This window comes from Trichechus manatus, unplaced genomic scaffold (assembly GCF_000243295.1).
Source record: "Trichechus manatus latirostris isolate Lorelei unplaced genomic scaffold, TriManLat1.0 scaffold00106, whole genome shotgun sequence".
NCBI lineage: Eukaryota > Metazoa > Chordata > Mammalia > Sirenia > Trichechidae > Trichechus > Trichechus manatus.
In genome coordinates, this window is record NW_004444042.1 from 7970257 (window position 1) to 7992506 (window position 22250).

A 22250-nucleotide genomic window follows, 5' to 3' on the forward strand; every position below is an offset into this window, starting at 1 on the left:
TTCCTGCATTATTTTCCTGATTTCTTCCAATTTTTTGTCTGTATTTTCCATGAATTTGTCTATTTTTTCCTCATTTTTGTCTGCTTTTTGCTTCAGCTCTCAGAGAATTCTGAGTATTAGAGATTTGAATTCCCTATCAGGTAGTTCTAGTGCCTTTTCTTCCACTGGAAAGTCAGCTGGTGTTTTATTTTGGATGCCTACTGGAACCATCCTGTCTTATTTTTGTAAAAGTTTTGATATTGTCTGCTGTCTTCGGGGCATTCAGTAGTTATTTTTCTCGTTTATTGATTGTAGATTTGTTTGTTTTGTCCCTTTTTTAAATTTGGCTATGTCTGAGCACGCGGGCTGTGTGTTCTTTGTTGGTTGCTCATCTGTGGGCATAATACTTTTTGCTTCCTTCTCCAGTTGGAAGGGTGAGTCACTCAGATGTGGTACAGCAGGGTAGGTCTAGCTGAAGAGGAGTTAATGGGATGGGTTGTTTGCAGCACTTACTACAGCCACCAGGTTGGGTTGGTAATCAGTGCAGGGCAGGTTCCAGTAGGCCATGCCTGCGCTGCTTGGTGGCATGGTGTTAAGCGCACAGTGCAGGTAGGCAGGATATAGTGGGCAGATTGTTATGTGTGGAGCTAAGATGGATATCGGAGAGAGGAGAGAGGAACAGGAGCCAGAAACATACAAACAGACAAAAAAGAATGCTAGGGGAGCTTGCATTGAAGTGGAGAGATGAGAGACTATGAAATGGAGAAAAACAAAAAGGGGAAGATGAAGGAAAAAAAAGAAAAGAATGAATAAATCAAAATCGGAAAGGTTAAAGAACAGCAAAGTTCCCAGGGATCCCACCGGTGAGGCTATGAGGTCTGGGGAAGTTATTCTCAGGTGTTGCAGTACAGCCTGGCTAGAAGGCCTAGAGGTATACAGCGCCAGGTATTCAGGGAACAGAAAGAGAAGGAAGATATAGAGAGACGAGAAACTCAGTAATGATGAAAGACAAAAAGGGAAAAGAAAACAAAACAAAAAAAAAAAAAAACAAAGAACAAAAAAATCCCCCCAAAAAACAGGGGAAAAAAAAAAAAAAACAACGAGAAAAGACATGTCCTCAGGGATCCCTCTGCACGTCTGTGCTAGCCAAGGGGATAGTTTCCAAGCCCGACAGCACTGCCTGGCCAGAACGGGCCCCCAACTCAAGAAAAGGAAAAGAAAACAAATAAACAATTCAAAACAAACAAACAAAAGCCCCAGGATCCCACCAGCGCAGCAGCCCAGACCAGGAAGCAGCTCCACACTCGAACGGAGCTCCGTAGCCCCTCAGGAAGAAGCAAGGATGGCGCACGGAGCCAGGTATTTGAGTGAAAGGTGGGGGAGGTGGTGCAAGGTAAGGAAGAAATCAAAAGAAGCGGAAAAAAGCAACACCAGCAGCCAACAAATAGCACTCACAGAGCCGGCCCGTTCGTGTGGGTGGAATCCAAGCAGCCAGTGCTTCCCAGACAAGATTGTGCCCGTGGGAAGTACAGGAGGCCGAGTGGGGGTGAAGAAGGGGGGGGGGTGGGAAAGCATATATCAGAAATTACCGGTGGTTTTTTCTCCCACTGGAAGCTCTGTGAAGCTGCTTTCTCGTACCCCCGATTTGCCGGTCTCTGCTAGGAGTCCAAGATGGCGGATTCACGCTGCGTTAGCTGATAGGGGACCTCTGCATGACTCTCTCCTCGCTCTCTGTTCTCTTGTCAGTTTTCTCACTCCATCTGGTGCTTGGCTGAGTTCTTTATCTCTTCATTTGATGTTTTAGGGTTTCAGGACTGTTGTTTTCTCTGTTTGGCTTAGTTTTTCGGATCCTTTCTGTGCAGGGACAGTGTGGTGCTTCTGCCTAGAGCGCCATTTTGCCACTAAATCCCAGAAAGTTTTTTTCTGGAAACCTTCAAGATATTATATTTGGTATTCTGAAATTTCAGAAGTGCATGCCAAAGTGTAGATACTCCTTTGTTCATCTTCTTTAGAACACTTGGTAGACCCTTTAAATTTGTATCTTTCTTCTGCTCTTGAGAAATTTTAACTTTTTTCTTTTAAATTTCTTCCCTATTTCTGAATGGGAAAAAGTCTTGTAGGATATTGGACCTCCTGGATTGGGTCTCCATGTTTTCTACAGTTCTTTCTTATGTTTTCTTTTTTCCACGTTATTGTCTTTTTGGCAGTGGTCTGGGAAGTTTCCTTATGCTAATCTTTTGATTAAAAAATATTTAAAATAGGGAAGAGGATAGGCAGTCTTAGTTTAATTATCTAGAACTCTTTCTTCTCCTTTTATTTATCATAGAAATCTGTTCTGCCTTTATGACTGTGATATCTTTTTTAGTGTCTGTGAGGTTACAAATTAAAATTGTTTTTAAATTACCATCTGTGTCCTGAATTATATTTGTTTATTTCCAGTCAGTGGTTCAGTTTGTTCGGGACAAGATTCTAGAATGTGAAGCACGTTTCAAATAAGGAGAATATATAACCAAGTGTGTGGAAGCAGAAATGCAAAAAGCTTCCTCTGGGAGCAGTGATAATCTGATTATTGTAATGCTGTGCACATAACGAGATAAGGGCCTGAACTAGCATGAATACAATGAAAACTGAAAGATAAGAACTGAGTAATTATGCAAGAAAAATTAGTATAATTAAGAACTAATTTCTCCACTCCAAAACTCCCACAGCACACTCTTGTTGAACTAATTGTAAACTCCCTTATAATGTTAATGATTATGTCTACGTGTATGTCTTTCTGACTAAATGTGACTCTTCAAGTCAGGAACTGTATTTTATTCACTCATTCTTTTACAGATATTTATTAACCAAGCACTGTTCCAAGTGTTAGGGATAGAGCAGTGAGCAAAGACACAATAAATCCCTGATACTCAAGGACACTTCACATATTATATTTTTCACAGTGCTCAGAACCCAGTGCTCTGTATTCCGAAGGTAAATATTTATTATTTAACCTAAATTTAAAAGGTAACATCAAGATAGTCTATTTGTTTCTGTTTATTTGTGCTGTGTAATTTCTTTTTGGTATTGAACTTTTTTCTCTCTAACTTGATGCAAAAAATTATTTTGCATTCAGATTAAACCAGTATCCTTCACCTTGGAAGAGGTAATAAGGCACCTTGATGTAATGAAATGTGCACCGCCCTGAAGGAGTCCGGAGTTCTAGTTTGACTCTACTGTTAACTAGTTGAATAGGTTTGCACACGCAACTTTTACCCTCTTTACCCCCTCACAGCCTTAGTTTTCTCGTATGTAAGATAACAAGGTTGATTTCTTTTAGTCCTGGCACTTTTGAGTCTGAAATTTGGGACAGAATTTTTGTTCCTGTGGCCTTTGAATAAATGCTGTAATTAAACCGTCTAGTACATTTAATTGAATGGGAAACAAAACTGAGAGCTGTCGTTTTACGTTTCACTTGCTCTATTTTCAGTGACTAAATATTTGTTTCTTCTCTTTTACAGACTTGGGCCTGGATCAGTATATAATAAAACGCTTTGATGGAAAGGTGAGAGAACTATGATACTTGTGTATATATCCTGTTGTTTACTAAGAAGATTTTAAAGTTTCTCTGGAATTACGTAGGAGAGATTCCTGAATACCTTTTGTTTTATCTTATCAAAAAAGCATATTGCTTAGTGTTAGGAAGCTTGTAAGTACCTTCAAATACTCTTATAGAAAAAATAAAGCAGAATGTTCTTCTATATTTCTGCATATAAGATAGCTCTCATGGGTTGCCTGCTCTGTATTTTAAGGGCTATTCCAGTGTGTGTTGATATTTGAGTGTTAACTCAATAGCTATCTTGGAAATTAACAAGCCCCCAATATTACATTTGCATTTCTTGCAAAAACACCTATCTTCCTCAAACTTTCTGGTAGTATATAGCAATAATCCTAACTAGAAAATTACAAAGGTCCTTACTAATACTTATGAGAGAATTGTGAAGGCCATCCAGATTTTGCATGTATGTGTTCATTCTATTTTCTTACAGTTCTTTATGTTATACCTGAATAAATCATAAAGTAATTCTTAGGTGTAGAAAATTGGACTTTAAATTTTGCTATCTCATAAAGCAGTCAGTCAAACATGTTTTTCCCTTTCAGGGTGAAATCTCCAAAAAGAAAAAGAAAGTATTACACAGGGTCAGAAAGACAGCTAAAGGGTCAATTTTAAAGTCAAGGAAGAAAGCGCATCAGAAAGAAGAAAAAGTCAAGCGTGGCTTTACAAAGCTTAAAGTGGAGGAACTCAGAAGGAAAATCATGGAGTGGATGGAAAAGGCAGGATTACAAAAGAGGGTTTAGATGGGTAGAGGTCAGCGTTAGTGGAAACTGATCTTACAGAAATGTGTCAATGCCTGCATCATTATATAAAACTGTTTAACTCTGGTAAAGTGAAGAGATGTGTGCTCAGCTCTTTCCATGAGTGGAAAGAGTGACTGGCTGCCTTAAGATAATAGAGATTTCAGCCAAAGCTACCTCCTGAAAGTTACCTTTCCTATTCAGGTGGCATACTGCCTAAAATGCCTCCATCTTTGGGTATCCTCTTTTTAAAGTCACATACTCTAAAAGAAAGAATGATTAGAAGAGAAAGGTCACTGAACTAGATGTTAAGAGACCTAGGTTTAGAGTCCTGGCTTGTTTTGGGACAGCCACCTCTGACCTTTAGTGTCTCTGCTTTATGTACTTTAATGAGGGGTGTCTATAGACACAGATGTCAGAATCTGATTTCAGAGTTTCTGGCAAATCAAGCCCCTGTCTTATCTGTCCTTGTGTCACTCAGAGTCCAGCATAGGCCTTGCACACAGACATGACCAATAAATATGACTTATACAGGAAATTAGTCAATTAGTCAATCACATACTCCTTGGAGGTATGACTCATTAAGTCAATGATATAGCAAAATTAACTTAAAATCGCCTTTTTGATGACTTAAGGAGTCTAGAGTATCGTGAGAATTCAGTCTGCTATTGTAGTATATATGTAAACCTGAAAACATGAAAAGAAGTTGAATCAATGCAAGTTGAGTAGCAGACTTACATGTTTTAAGGGGAATTTCCATTCCTAGAGATCTGTCAAATATAAAATCCCTAATGGCAGCTCATGTTTCATATATGCTCTTTAATTTTTTCTTGTTTTGGCCCAGTAATGTCTACTTGATGCTAAAAATTTGCAGCTTTTGGCATGACTGATGGGTTCGATCTTTGTTTCAATTGTATAAGATTTATGAGCTCTACATTTATCATTAGTGTCATTTGCATTTTTCTGATTGCCACTTATTTTTATAAAATACCAAAAGTAAAATGCAATAAAACATTAAAGTATTTGAATACTCTCCTTGCGGTAGAGACAAAAATGGCAGACCTTCTGTGTTTGGAAGGCAGGCCTAAGAGGTTACAGTTGCAAATGCTTATTTTTTCACTGAATCATAAAATTCTGAAATTGGGGTATGAAAGGAAAAATATAGGAATATAAATTTGTAATGTGTGAAAGTGTGACTTGTATAAAAGTCAGCGGTATGAAAGTTGACTTCATGCTATCAGGGTAACAAGGGAACAAGTTCTGAAAGACAAAAGAGAAATGGAGGACTCACATGAGGAGGGGTAGGATTAGACCAGTGACCTTGAGCCAGTTTGTCCCCTAGCAAGGAGTGAACAAGCCACATTTCCCTTTCATCCATGTTATGATATTACATGTAGAATTCCTTTGCCAGATTCTTCATCTAACTTCTATATAAATTTTCATGAAGTCCATTCTGGAGGTCTTGTTTTGGAGCTAGGATTAGGCTTCTTAAAGAGGATTTTTAAACTGAGGTCACCTCTGATTTATGTGTTTGTGAATTGTCTTTTATTTCATATGAAGTTTAAGAAAGTAGTTTTTCTACTTTAGACCTGTTTTAAAACTTTCTTCATTATATATGAAGAGCGCAGAATGCATTGAATGTTTGATCAGTTTAAAAGTTTTTCCAGAGCGTTTTATGTATGAAGTCCACCAGTTGGTAATTTTAAGGATCAATGCTTATTCTACTGTCGATCTTATTATTTTCTTTGGATCTTCATAACTCTTGTTATCTCAGTCAGAAAATTTTAATTCTTAAATAGCAGTTTCTAGATTGTATAAATCCTGGGGACAGTTTCCTGTTGAAAAACAGATTTGTGTGGTAATTGTTGTAGTTTGCGTGCTAAATTTAGTTAAAAAGCTAACACCCTAGAGGACTTTGCTTTTAAATTTGTTTTGATTTTTAAATGGGTTTTCTAATTTTCTTTCTTTCTTTTTTTTAACTTGGAAGAGAAACCACATATGAACTGCTTAAAGAATTATTTATTCCCATCATCTTAGCCCCCATTGTTTTAACTTTTAATCACCACTGAATATAGTCCATCATTTACCAGTAACAAATGCTTTGATAACAGTAGCTTATTTTGTTACCTTCTAATTGAAATACACTTGAGTCTTTTTGTCACTGAAAGCAAGAACAAATGTGAAAATAATATTTTGTTTTAAAGTATTTTCTCATTTGTATTTGAATTTCATAGACCCTCCAGATGCAAAGTAGAAAAGAATGGACCAACTGGTATTGACAGATAATTCTGCTTTGGTACCTGTTATCATTTCTCCTATTCTGTTCAACGGAGTAGAAAATTCCCCAGAGAAATAAACAGAATTTCTCTATTTTAGCCGATATCCAATGAAATTGGATTTAAGTAGTTTTTGAATTTTGAAGAGAATCTTTTTCTAGAGCCCAGTGCTACCTTATGTTTTTAAATGTATGCTAATTCCTTACTCTAAGGATACTAGCGATTTCCTTTGTAGGAAAGTTATGAAATCCAGAATTTTTGGTACTTGCATCATGAAAGTACATTTCAAAACAATCTACCAACACAGATCTTGTATAAAGAATAGTTAGCAGCTATAGTCAATGGCCTTTGGTCTTTTAAGAATATGTTTTGCAGATAAGTGATATTTTTTAAAATATTCTACTAGGATTAAAAATTGAGAAACCTCAAAATGTGGAGGAATTCAGATTTTCTCTTAGAGGATATTTTATATCATTGTAAATAGCTTATTCGCACTGTTATAGAAATGATAGTACAAAATATGGTCTGGCTATTGTTTTAGTGTAATGTCCTAGATTAAAAAAAAAAATGCACACACACCCATATCCATGTATTCTCCTATGACTTGTTAATGGAATCATTTCATGAATTTTAGATCCTTTCTTTAATGAAAACTGTATTTTTTATCATCTGGTAATGTGGCCTATAAACATCTCTCAGTGGAGCCTTTATCCTATTTTATTGTCAAATATTTCTTTCATTTAATCATTGAGTTGCTGTCTTTTATTGGTTGTGGTTTATCTCAGGTGGTTTATGTCCTTCTTAATTATCCAATTTTCTTTTACCCTTCCTTTTTTTTTAACTCAGCAAACCAAAGATAGATATTGTGTTTTGTATTTTCAGTTCCTCTTACAAATAGCAGGCAGCTTTCTCCACATGAAACACTATATTTTACTTTAAAAATCACAGTAGGTAAAATTGTTTCTTATGCAATGAATATCAACTTCCGTATCTTTAATGCAATAATCCCTTCTTTCTCTCTCCTAAAAATAATAAAGTCCATATCTTATTTTTAAGCGAGATCAAATTGCCCATTAAAACTAACTGTTCATTATTATCGTTCCACCATTTATTTCTTTTTCAGAGAATAGATTTGTTATTTTTTCCTCCCTGTTGATTCTCCCTTTTCCCCAACCTCTCCCTGAATATTTCAGAAACACTACCTTTGAATTCAGTTTTTCCGTTATTTGTAATTGCGACCCCTTTAGAATCTTGATGAGCTCTCCAATTTGGAGGAAATAATTAACATGATTTTTTTTTTCTTTCCATCTCCTTTATGGTTTGTACAAGAATATTTGTTCACGTGGAAGAGGAAAGTGTTTTGTATCAAATGGCAATGAAATATGGTCCATATTCAGGTGAAAGTTAAAAGTCTAAAAGTCTATGATCAAAACCTAAAATGGGAAGTACTGAATAGGGTATTTATAACAAAAAGGATGATCAACAGAGAAAAAGATGAGAAATCAAAGCTTTAATACATATAACCAAATGCTCTTAATTGTTTGCTAGGTAGAAGTTCTATTTAAAATACTGATAAATTAATTTTAAATTGCCATTCCCTTGTGGCACATTTTTTTCCTGTAATGTAATTGTCTCAGTGCTTTATTTGAGTAGCGATTATTTACTTCATATCAACATAAAATATGAATCTAGAATAAGGTCAAGTATAGTATTACCCCTTCATATGTAGTCAGCAGTTTGAATCCACCAGCTGCTTCTTTGAAACCCTATGGGGCAAGTTCTACTCTGTCCTATAGGCTCACTGTGAGTTGGAATTTACTCGACAGCAGTGGGTAAGAATGAAATGTGCTGCAGATCAAGGAAATTTAAATTAGGAGAATGAGGACTAAAATTCTCATGGGACAGGGTTTGATGAATCTTCACAAATTTATTTGAACTGCTTAAATTCTGCTTGAATTTAGATAGCAGATTATGATGTTCTTATGATACGTAATTCTACATTGTTAATTAACCACTACTCTCTCTCAGCTTCCAGAGATTTTAAATCAATCAAGTACAAATTCTTGATAAATTAATATATTTATTCAGTTTTTCTGTTGATAAATATGAATATGTAGAAAGAAGTTTGTTGTTTTTTCTCATAAGCAATGTTTTATTTGTCTTATCGGTCCCATCTTTAAAGTAGGAGTGTATCACTTACGTTCTCTTTCTTTCATAATATTCTTGCTTTAAAAAAAAAAGCAACAAAATCCAAAAGAATGCACGAACGATTTCAATTCCTTGAAACCAGAATTCCCCCCAAATATTTGATAGCCTCATGTTATTTTGGGGTGGTAATTTTAGCCCTATTTAAAAACTCCATTAATAAATTCACTCATTGATTGGTTTATTTTTCCGGTTTAAAAGTGAAATTGTTGAATGAAAGATACTTGGCTGTATTTGTCTTTTGAGAGAATTATAACCAATAATAATAATACAAAAAAGATTAAGCATATTAACTATTTATCATGTGCCAGGCACTATTCTAAGTGCTTGCGTATAATAACTCATTTTATCCCCACAACTACTCTCTTAGATAGGTTACTGTTCTTAGCATCATTTTATAGATCACGAAACTAAGGCATACAAAAGTTAAATAATTAGCCTAAGATCATACAGCTGGAAAGTGATAGAGCTAGGATTCCAATTAGCTTCACACCCTTAACCACTGTTCTGTACCACCTTTAATATATCTAAGCAGTTTACTTGTATGACTTATTTGTAAATTGAAATTTCTTTCATCAAATAGTTTTTTAATTTTACTACCTTACTTAATGTAATCTGCTCAAAGTAAGAGTTGTTGAAGTCAGTCTTTTCTGCTTTGATAAAATATAGGTTTGTTGTTGTTGGGTGCCCTCAAGTCAGTTTTGACTCATAGCGACCCTATGAACAACAGAACAAAACATAGCCCAGTCCTGCGCCATCTTCACAATCATTGCTTTGTTTGAGCCTGTTATTGCAGCCACTGTGTCAATCCATCTTGTCGAGCGTCTTCCTCTTTTTTATGGACCCTCTGCTTTACCAAACATGATGTCCTTCTCCAAGGATTGGTCCCTCCTGATAACATGTCCAAAGTCCGTGAGACATAGTCTCGCCATCCTCACTTCTAAGGAACATCCTGGCTGTACTTCCGAGACAGATTTGTTCATTCTTCTGTCAGTCTATGGTATGTTCAGTGTTCTGCGTCAGCACCATAATTCAGAGGCATCAATTCTTCTTCAGTCTTCCTTATTCGTTGTCCAGCTTTCACTTGCATATGAGGCAATTGAGAATACCATGGCTTGGGTCAGGTGCATATTAGTCCTCAAAGCGACACCTTTGCTTTTTAACACATTAAAGAGATCTTTGCAGCAGATTCGCCCAATGCAATACATCATTTGATTTCTTGACTGTGCTTCCATGGGTGTTAATTATGGATCCAAGTAAAATGAAATCCTTGACAACTTCAATGTTTTCTTCACTTATCATGATGTTGCTTATTGGTCCATTTGTGAGGATTTTTGTTTTCTTTACATTGAGGTGTAATCCATACTGAAGGCTGTAGTCTTTGATCTTCATCAGTAAGTGCTTCAAGTCCTCTTCACTTTCAGCAAGCAGGGTTGTGTCATCTGCATTCTGCAGGTTATTAATGAGTCTTCCTCCAGTCCTGATGCCAGATTCTTCTTCATGTAGTCCAGCATCTTGGATTATTTGCTCAGCATATAGAGTAAGTATGGTAGAAACCCATAATAACCTGAAAAACCACATACTTTTTCATTTTAAAGACAGAAAATAAGACATAGATAAATTTTAATACCTGAAGTTAGAAATCAGAACATCAACTGCAGTGTTATTTGCTCCATCATTTTCTCATATACCATGAGCACCAACTGGCATTTTTAAAAAGTACTGTATCTTTTTTTTTTTAATTTAAGCCATCACTCATAAAGTGAGCACTGTCATCTGTATTTGAAAAATTGGATCTTTGCTAATCAGGGTGGATCAGTAGAGAAAATAATTTCTTCTATTACAAATGAAACAATTGATTTACTCTGCCTTCTCAATTATTGATTAGCTTGTGTGTTAAATACAGCATCATTTCAGTGGGGCTACCTACTTATTATAGTTAGGTGCCGTCGAGTTGGTTCCCACTCACAGCGACCTCATGTACAGCAGAACGAAACACTGCCCAGTCCTGCACCATCCTCACAGTGGTTGCTATGTTTAAGCCCACTGTTGCAGCCACTGTGTCCGTCCATCTCATTGAGGATCTTCCTCTTTTTCGCTGAACCTCTGCCTTACCAAGCATGATGTCCTTCTCCAGGACTGATCCCTTTTGATAACGTGTCCAAAGTATGTGAGACGAAGTCTTGCCATCCTTGCTTCTAAGGAACATTCTGGCTGTACTTCTTCCAAGATAGATTTGTTCATTCTCCTGACAGTCCATAGCATAGGCAATATTCTTCACCAACACCATAATTCAGAGGCATCAATTCTTCTTCGATCTTCCTTATTCATTGTCCAACTTTTGCATGCAGCTGAGGCGATTAAAAATACCATGGCTTGGGTCAGGTACCCTTAGTCCTCAAAGTGACATCTTTGCTTTGCAACACTTTAAAGAGGTCTCTTGCAGCAGATTTACATTATAGTCAGTCTTTATAATACTCATTATAGTGAGTCTTTATATTAGTCCCTGGGTGGTACAAACGATTAAGTCACTTGCTGCTAACCAAAAGGTTGGTGGTTCGAGTCCTCCCAGAGGCACCTCAGAAAGAAAGGCCTGGTGATCTACTTCCGAAACATCAGTCATTGAAGACCATATGTAGTACAGTTCTACTCTGACACACATGGGGTTGCCATGAGTCAGCGCCAACTGGATGGCAACTGGTTTTATACTAGCAAACATTTAGACTGTAAGTAAATTACCAAAGTGAGCTCAGTTACTGATTCAACATTTCAGGAATTCCTTTGACACCTACCAGAATTTTCTGTTTTTATTTTTAATCACAGATTTTTTCATCTTTCTTTCTCATCCAAGTTCTTTAAATTATTTCTTCATCAGAAATAACTTGATCTTCATCAGTAAGCGCTTCAAGTCCTCTTCGCTTCTGATCAGGATTTCTGGCAGGTTTTGACTCAGCAGCATGTGCTTAAAATTAGTTAATGCTTCTTTCTCATAAAGTTCTTTAAATTATTTTCAAAAGATTTTCTCACCCTTTGCTCTCCTTTCACATTAGCAACCTTCGTTCTTCTTTGCACACCATAACCCTAAGAAAATTTGATCTGTGGCGTCTATCCTATGAAATATTTTCCAAGGGATTTTCATTTTGAGCAACTAGCTCAATATTTGACAGCTGTGTGTATATGATTAGTGAATGTTGTAAAGTATGCTGGACTAGGTATAAAAATATAACATTGTGGCTAGATGTTAATAATAGGAGCAACAGGGTGCAAGAGGGAGAGCTATTTATGGAAGCTCTCTGTACTCTCTGCCCAATTTTTCTGTAAACCTGAAACGGTTCAAAAAAATAAAGTCTTATTAACAGAGAGCATGCGTGCATGCTAGTTCAGTGCACTGCCTCCAACCTCTATTTTCAACACCTCCTCCCCAAAAAAGATGCAGTCGTGTGGATTGCTGTACTTCTTAGGGTATGATACAGCAGAATGAAGAGTGTGAACTTTGGATACAGACAAACCTATGTTCATATGGGCTGTGCCACCGACTTGATGGGTAACCTTGGGCACGAGACCACTTAACCTCTCTGAGGGTCAATTACCTTCTCAGTAAAATTGAGACAATAGATGAAGTATCTGGCTCTACAAATTGTAGCTATTTTACATGATTTTAAGCCCTTTACTCAGTTTATGAAAGGAGTTAGCTGCTATCATGTATATTATCTTCTTTCTAGGTGAGTGCTAGAATAGTGTACCCTCTGCACAATTGCTCTCTCCACTGTTGGCTCTTTCCTTCCTGGTTCAATCAGCTATAAAGATCTCTCCTGTGCTATCTCTATAATGAGCAGTTGGCCCGGGTTAATTAACTAGTCCATTAACTGAAGAGAGATCTGTGGTTTGATTTCTTGTATCCTAGCTGTTCAGTGTTCACAGAGATTCACCTTATCCCTGTGCTGTAAAATCCTTTGGGTCACTGTCACATCAGTTCTAGCCATAGGCTTGTAAATTGCTAATAGCAGATATTTGTCAGTGAGAAATTGTTCCAATGCTACTAAGCTTGGTTGGAGAAGGATGCTAAGTTCAGGTCAATTTTATTTCACAGCCAGTAAAGTTTTGTTTAAAAAAAAAAAAAATCTTTAAACCCATTTGAAATTTGGAGATATTTTGGAGTGGTACCCAGCTAAATTATCTAACCTAAATTGCCTCATCAAATGCCAGCCTCCATGATGGCTGACTTTTTACTACTAATGCACTTTATTTAGTACTACATAATTTTGGAAGAGGACTGTTTTCACGTAGCCATTCTAAACTTTTCCTTAGAGTAGGTACTAATGCTCTGAACTCATCCAGGTTCAGTTGCTTGTATGTTAGTATCGATGTTAAAGCAACTAATTTTCAATGAAGTTAAAAAATATATCCATGAAAAGATAGCGAGGCATCTCAGTAAGAAAGCTTAGTTAGAGAAATGCTTTAACTACACATGGGGGAGTTTTTCTTTTCTTTAAGACACAAGCGACTATTCATGTATTTTCTTTTTTTAGAAATGTAAAGTTTTCTACAACTGTATGTTTCATTTTGTGGTGATTAGGAACTAAGTTTCGTTTTGTTTTAACTGTGTCTAGCAGGTAATATGTAAAATATTTCTACATATGCCACATTTCCTGTTTCCAGGTGTTCAGTGATTTTATTACAGGTGTTAACTGGGCCCTTTATATGTTATAATGTTTTGTAGTATGTGTATTTGATTCAGGGGTTTTGTTCATATAATCAATGTCAATTTTTTTTTCTTTTTCCCATCTTCTGATCAGGATTTCTGGCAGGTATTGACTCAGCAGCATGTGCTTCAAATTAATTAAAGCTCCAAAATTCGTAGTAATGCTTCAGGGACAAAGGTTCAGTGCATGCTCATGTCCTTCCCCCGCTCCTTTCAGAATAATTCAGTTCTGTCACTTTAAATTAACATACTTTATCTTTAAAATGACAATTCGAATGCTGCATATCTCCTTGAGAATATAGAACCCAGCATAATTTGAAAGGAAGTTTTCCACACTAGGAGTTACACAAAAGATCAAGAAACTTTGTTTTAATCACTATATTCTATAAGGTATAGTCAGTTAATTGGGTGGTTTAAATAGTCATTGGAGGTGCCATGTCCCTAGTTGAACTGTTAACTGGAATAATGAGAGCAACAAAAGTAACTTCAAGTGAAAAAGTAATTTTTTTTTTTTTAAGAACTTGTACAGTAAATACAGATAAGCAGTTGCTTAGGTGCACTTTGCTCAATAAAACAGCTTAAGGGGAAACAGATGGAATGTTTAGAAAGACTCCCATTACTTTGCTTTTTTGAGCTAATCAATGACTGACTGAGGAAAGAAGCAGCCACATGGAGAAAACCATGAAAAAGAATGTAAGCTGTAAGCTGGCAAAGAAGAATTTCAAGGACACTCTTAAAAAGTACTTTTTAAATTGATCTTTGAAAGCTCTGACTCTTTAATTGTAACTTATAAATTATTAAAATTTATTAATTTTTAAAAAATTACTCATATTTCTGATGGTTGGCAGTCTTAAAAATATAAATTAAACTGAATTTAAAACATTTGTAGTTTAAAATTATTAATGATATAATTAATAAAGATAAGAAGGTGTTCTTTATTTTTACAGTACATTTTTTTCTGTACTTCTTTGTTTTTAAGATGGGATATGTTTTTAGTAGTCCCTATACCAAATGAGTTACAAGGAGAGAGGGGAAATTAGAGATTTACTTGGCAGACATATGGCTAAGTAAAACTAGCCTGTTATTGGTACAACAGATTAACTTCCTGGATATCTTCTAAAACAAACCAACAAATACTTAATTAAACAATTACAGCAAAAGAATTATGGACAATCCCATTATCTGTGTTTCTAATCCTGGAGGATTTAGCACAACCATCATGAAGTATGCTAAAGAGAGTAAATCAGATAAGATGCTAAAATCTGTGATTGAGGAAGACCACTTCTAGTTCTCTAATTGTAGTAGGACAATTTGCAAGAGGTGGCTATAAACTCTTGCTCTCCTTTGATAATTGTCTGCCTTTCGTTGGTTAGGTCCCTTCGTTGGTTAGGTCACCTTACCAGAGAGTGAGTAGAGATGAGAGGTAGAAATTGGTAAATGCTTGGAAGCCTCTGGCTCCTGCAGCTCCAAGTAGTCAGCCACTATAGGTGACAAAGAAGACCAGTCGTCTGTACACTTTCACTATTGAGGATAGCATCCTTTGTTGATCAAAGATTCAAAATCCAGTTAACTCTCTTCTTAATAACATTTTGTGAATAAGCATTTTTTGTGTGAATAAGCTTTTTATATTGAAAAATAACAATTTTTTCCCTTAGAATAGATGCTGTGGGAATTATCTATTTGGGGTTCTATAAGTATCAGTCATTTTGATGGTGCTAGTATGAATCCTTTAAACTTCCAGAGGTCAATGAGCAGTTACTTTATAGAGGGGAGCTTTCTTGCTTGCTTCCTTGAAGGAGTTTGTCCTTTGCATGTCAAGTTCCTATTGCCTGTGAAAAGTCTGGAATCATTTTGTTTTCCTGGTAGCCTAGAGTGCTGTTCTTCAGATGCAGCTTATTAATGGTATGAAATACTCATTATATTGCTGTGAGGAGTATCCATAATGTCTCTTTCCAGTCTCTGCGTTCCACCACTACTGAAATCTGTTAATTTAACCCATTTGATTATTCAGGTTTGAAAAAAGAAACAATAATGCAATCATTAAGTGCTCCAAAGGAAATTGTAGTTTCCTTGGTTGTCCTGAATATTCAGATTCACATCATGATGTCTTTAAATGCATTTTTATATTAGATCCTGTTATGTTTGAATTTGGAGTCAACGGAACCAATTTGATTTATCATTGTTGATTTGAAGGCATAAACATGATTAGCCATTACATTTCTAACACCTTCATTTTAGCTTTTTCATCATAAAGCAAGATTTGAAATTCACTTTGATATAGGAGGACTTGGTTTCAGACAAATTTCCTTTTCTTGGTATTTTAGCAGAAACACTCTAGCATGTTTTAAGGTTATACAAATTTTTATGAAAGCTACTCAAAACAATTTATTTCTCCTTTTGTTTTGGTAAAACAGGTTCTCGACTTAGTGTAAACATCTGTTGATGACCTTTGGTTGTGGAGAATGTGTGAGGACAGTTCTTGCTTTGCATATTTGTCTTTGGTATATAAATAAACAACTTCATCAATTACAAATTAATCTAACATCTATTAATAAAACTATAAGGAATCAGTGTATTCTTGAAGTGATGCTTTGAAAATTAATTAAATATGCATTTGAACAAGTCAAACCATAAAAAAAATTATATGCACCTACATCATTGGCTCAGACCTTCTGTTCAGTTTCAACTTGACTTAGTTGATACAGGGGGCCTTGTGGCACAGTGGTTAAGAGCTCCGCTGCTAACCGAAAGGTCAGCAGTTTGAACCCACCAGCTGCTGTGTGGGAGAAAGATGTGGCAGTCTACTTCTGTAAAGATTACAGCCTTGGAAACCCAATGGGGCAGTTCTACTTTGTCCTACAGGGTCACTATGAGTCAGAATCGACTTGATGGTAACGGTTTCATAGTTGCTACAAGCTAAGCCCCAAGGTTAATATTTTACAATAGTGAACTATATTTTGCTTTAAAAATACTCAGTTTTTAGAAACTGCAAACAATATAGATACCCAATGTATTCTTATGCATTTGATACAAAGTAACATATAATGGTTACTAGCATGGGCTCTGGAATCAGACCATGTTCTGGTCTGCTGCTTAATAGCATTCTTACCTTGAGCTACTTGTTTAACTTCTCTCAACCTCAGTTTTCTCAACTGTAAAGTGCAGATAATAATATTACCTATCTCATAGATTTGTAGTGAGGACTGAAACAGATAATACAGGTATAAAGTGCTTATTAGCACGTTGCCTGGCTAGACTATGCAAGCTGTAATTTTTAAATTCTCGATATGTGCCTAATGGTTAGTGTCTTTAATAGGTTCCAGGGATACCTGTAGATGTTTGGTTTCGAGATTGACTTTAAAATCCTTCTTCTAGAGGGCTTCCTAGGAGATAGTAGTTATTAGAACAGTATAAATCAAGGGTGTGAACAGTGATCTGCAAAGAAAGAGTATTTTATTTTTGTTGTTATGGTGCATTGTTTCTTGTAATAATTTTTTCCAGATGGGAGAAGGTGAAACTACTGTACTGACTTATTTCTCAAAAATTTGTACCTGAGGTTGTTTTTACATTAAGTGGTAGGGAAGCCTTTTATAACCCATGTGACTCAAACCAAGACTCTTGCCCAGCTCAGGACAGTTTTTTTTCAGCATTGACTTATTTGAATGGCCGAAGCTCAAAATTAAATTCTTAGGTTTAGGTAGCAGATGATCAAGAATGATAAAACATAGACTCCACTTGTCCAGAGCTACTTTGAAGCAAGTGTGCAGGCATAACATCATAGAAGATTAATAGAATTGAAGATTTTCCCTTTGAAGGATTTTGATAATACCACATCAGATACTGGAGACTGAAATAAATCATTTCAATAAAGTTATATCATTTCCTTGGAAGTTAGTGATATTCCAGTAGACTTTTTTGTATTTTTCTTTTTACTTTAATCAAATCTTCTGCTATTGTTTTTTTTTTTTAAACATTTTCATTAGTATCCATTTTCTATATAACCATCTAGTTAATGAAATAGGAAAGCATTTGCATTGTAGGTGTTTTGGAGTTGTTCTCAGACCCTAATAAGGTGGTTAAATTGGGACTGAAAAGAGAATTGCTTTCTGCAGAATGCAATTCACAGTGTCTTAAGCATTCACCTTCCACAGTGTGTTGCACAGTAATTTATGTGTGTTTGCCTCAAAAGCAATATTAACTTTGAAAAAGCTGGAAGGAAATCTGAGTCAGGAGAAGGAACCACTAATTTAGAAGCATTGCAATTTAATTTTCATCTGACATTTTCCCAAATTCTACCTTTCTACAACTTCAGGGATGGGAGTGGGAAGGAAGAGTAACACATATTTTAACTGTGCAACATTTTCTGTTTGATTGGGAATAGTGTGATTGCTTAAGATTGATATCCTACCAAAGCTTTGGCATCTGTCCATGCGCCAACTATATAATGAAGTTTGAGCATTAATTGCATGGGAAAATTGCTGAATTTTCTCTTTCTTTCTAATACTCCCCACCCCGTGACCTGACCCCAACCTTAGGTTTAGAAATACTGTTTGTCATTTGAAAATGATATACCGAAATTACATTTTCAGCAAGAAGCATTTTAATTATCACTATTAATTTGTTTTTGAAGTACAACTACAAATGTTACTTGAGGGTTTTGGATAAACTTTGAAAAGTATTTCAGCAGCATAGAGAAGTGTTAATACAGTTAGTTATGTGCCGCATAACATCCCTTTGGGCAATGTCCAACCACGTGTACATCTGTGGTCCCATAGTTTTTTGTTTTTTTAAAGAAAAAGCAGCTCTCCTTTTGTTTATTATTTCCCCTTAATGGTTTTAAAGGCCCCAAACCCCAAGAGTGAACGAGCAACAGAGCTCCAGGGCTCATCCCAATCCTCTCAGCACCTCCTCTTTTCTCTCCTCTTGGCTTCATTCACCCTCCTAGCAGCCGTGCAGCCTTTCACTCCTGGAGCAGAGCAGTACCTGCCTCAGCTTCTCCGGTCCTGCTACAGGCGCTGGCTGGGATGCTGGCCAAGCCCAGGGCACTCACCGGCACCCAGCTCCAGGTGACAGCGGTGGCGGCTGCTCATGATCAGGAAGCAGTGCACTGGGGCTGCGGCAGCCAGGGCTGCCAACGCCAGCTGCAGTCCTGGTACCTGCACACCCAGGGCCACCTCTCTGCACACACATACGCACACACACCTTGCGGCCCAGCCGCACACCCGGCAAGGCCGGCCTCCTGTATGCAGTGAATACAGCTTTTGTGCTTTGTCTGGCGGGCTCCCATAAAGGTTTTAATATAATAGGCTTTACGGGGATTTAACTACGGATTGTACGGGGACTGTCTGTATATAATATGCACAATGTCCAAATCACATAACGTCCTGTTTCACAGAACATGTCATGGACATTAAGCTTGACACATACCTATTTTAGTTCAGTGATTTCAACTTCATAAAGGATCAGAACTTCAATATTAAAGCAATGTTCTTTATCAGAATTTCTAAACACCAGAGATGTTTTAAGGTCCTAGATGATAGGCAACCATGTATTTGTCAGGCATATTCCATTGACTTCTATCTGATAGAGAAAGGTTTATTTAGGACTTTAGAACTTGAAAAGTGGGTCTTAAATGGAAGAAATAATGTGATTTAATTCTTAAATCTTTTTTTTTTTTCTCTTTGGCTTGGCCCAGTTGAATTTCAGCAGGCAAAAATACTGTCCCAATTTCAGCAACTCTGTAACTAGTTAAGATTCACTGTTGGAGCACAGTGAGTACTAATGAGTCTGAGTAACAAATAAATCCAAAGCTTACTGGCTTACAGCAACAATAACCATTTGTCGTCTCTCGTGGTTTCTGTGAGTCGGGAATTCGAGAACAATTTGGCTACATGGTTCTGGCTCAGGGTCTTTCATGTCAGATGTCAGCTAAGGGCCCAATTATCTAGCTTGACTGAAGCTGGAGGAGTCACTTCAAAGGTGACTCACTCACTGAAATGGCTAGTAGGATAGTACTGATTTGTTATTGGAACCTGTAGTCCTCCCACAGGTCTTCTTGAACGTTGTCTTGAAATGGCGGTAGTTTTATCCTCAAGAAAGTAAGGTAGAAACCACAATGCCTTTTATGACCTTGCCTTGGAAGTCACACACCATCAATTCAGTTGTATTCTATTGGTTGCACAGACCGGCTTGATTCAGTGAGGGGGAGGAGTGGGACTACAGGAAGACATAAATACCAGCAGGCAAGCATCATTGAGGTCATCTTGGAGTCTGGCTATACACAATGGATATAAGACAACAAAGGTCTTCTATCCGGAATATATACTAAACTACAGATCAGCAATAAAAACACAGCCCAATTAAAAATGGGCAAAAGACTTGAGCAGATGCTTTTCCAAGAAAGATATACAATTGCCTAACATTGGTCACTGGGAAATGCAAAATGAAACCACAATGAGATACCACTACATACCCAATCCAATGGCTAAAATTAAAAATACTGGCAGTACAAATGCTGGTGATGAAGTGGAACAACTGGAACTTTCATATATTGATAGAATAAAAAAGATACAACAACTTTGGGAAAAGTTTTGGCATTTTCTTATACAGGAACATATAAACCTACCCTATGATGCAGCAATTCTACTCTGAGATATTTACCCAAGAGAAATGAAAGTATATATCTAAACAAAACACATACAAGAATGTTCATAGCAGATTTATTCATAATATCCAAAAACTGAAAAAAGCCTAAGTGTTTATCAACAAAGGAATGAATAAATAAATTGTGGTATTATTTGTATTATTATGCACACAATATTATTATATACAATAAATTGTGTGTATTATTACAATAATATTATAAATGTGTAATAATATATTTTTTAAATTTTATTATTGCTCAATAGTATTTCATACTCAGCAATAAAAAGAAACTACTGATAAATATAACAATGTATATGAATCTTCCCCAAGATTATGCTGTGCTAAAAAAGCTGGACACAGAGTATATTCTGGTGATACCATTTATATGAAGTTCTAGCACAGTCCAAACAAATCTATGGTGAAAAAATATTATGGAAATTAGCTGTAGAGGAGTACAAAGGAACTTTCAGGGGTGATGGAAGTGTTTTATATCTTGATAGCGATATGGTTTACTAAGGTATATATATTTTCAAAACTCATTGAACTGTATGCTAGATTTATGCATTTCACTGTATGTATATTTTACTTTCAAAAGACTAACAAATATTGAGCTCTAGTTAGTATATTTGTTTTTTCCAGAGATATGAATTAACAATTCTGAAATTATTTTTTGTGTACTCTAAACATGAGCAAATGAATATATATACTGAGGTTAATGGAAAACGATTCTCACTGTTTAAAGTTACAAGTATGTAAGGGGAAAGACTAAGTTGTGCCCTGTAGTGTTAGAATGGAATTAAACGTATCAATATGAGTTAATAGTTTATGATTGATAGCTTGGTAGATAAATAAGAGTGTTTGTATGTGGATGTACATATACACACATAACTCACATACACATACATACCAGCTCTGAATCCACCAGCTGCTCCTTGGAAACCCTATGGGGCCGTTCTACTCTGTCCTATAGGGTTGCTATGAGTCAGAATCAACTCAACGGCAATGGGACCTAGCACCCAGATCTTGGTTTCTAAATACCATTCTCCACTGAAAGGATCAAGGGCTTCTTACTGAAAAAGCTGTTCCAGGGCTGGGGCAGGGAAAGTAAAAGATGAGTCTGGACCATCTGCTTGTACCAGAAAGATGGAAGTGCCCAAATAATTCTTTTTTTTTTTTAGTACTTCTGGTACAAGAAGATGTTGTGCCAGAAAACAACACAGGACATAGGCATCCACTTGAAGGGGTCAAACTAGTTAAATGTAGGACAATTTTAGCATTGAAATAAATACTGATAATAGTGGGTCATAACCCATTGAAATGAAAGAAAACTTATTAGTCTATACTGATATAAATAAAGGAGTATTAAATGGAGGAGAAAGGAAAGTTATTCTTTACAGTGGAATGCCAACTAATAAATACAGAAGAAATGATAGTGCTGGAAAGTCTAATCAGTGCTAAAACTGGGTGAAAGTTAAATAAGGAACAGGATATTTGTATAGTCTCAAAGTATCTCTTCACAAAATACTTAATAACTTCAGAGGAAAAAATAGTAGCTTTACAGTGGAGAATCAGGCTGAGACCACCTTAACCAAATAATATTGGGACAACCCAACATCATGTGCTTCTGGTATTAAATACACTAAGAAAGACACAGTGTCACGTCTGTGGTATTCCTGCTGAAAATGCATCATCTGAATCTAATCACAAACATCAGGCTAATCCAAATTGAGGAGCATTCTACAAGGTAACTCACCTGGGCTTTTCAAAACTGTCCCAGTCAAGAAGGACAAAGAGGCTATTCAGGTTAATGGAAGACTAAAAGAGATATGACAGTTAAATGCAGTGTGTATGATCATGGATGAGATCCTGAACTGGGAAAAAATAGCTGAAGGACATTATTGGGACAGTTGACTAAATTTGAATATGGACTGTGGATTAGATAATAGTATGTGTATCATTGTTAACTTTCTTGGGTTTGATAAATTTATAATGGTATGTAAGAGAATGTCCTTGTTCTTAAGAAATATTTTATTACTGAAATATTTGGGTGTAAAGGGGCGTGATGTCTCCAATTTACTTTCAAATTGTGCAAAAAAAAAAAAAAAAAA

At 36.2% G+C, this 22250-nt stretch overlaps 1 protein-coding gene across 4 annotated transcripts in view; it reads left to right on the top strand.

Annotated features, from left to right (window-relative positions):
* The window catches only part of MICU1 (mitochondrial calcium uptake 1), a 302123-nt gene that overhangs the window by 121333 nt on the left and 158540 nt on the right, over positions 1-22250 (top strand). For all 4 annotated transcript variants that reach the window (XM_004383247.3, XM_023737695.1, XM_023737697.1 and 1 more), the window contains one exon: positions 3480-3523. In XM_004383247.3, coding sequence (XP_004383304.1) covers positions 3480-3523 — 44 coding nt within the window. The remainder of the gene's footprint in view (positions 1-3479; positions 3524-22250) is intronic.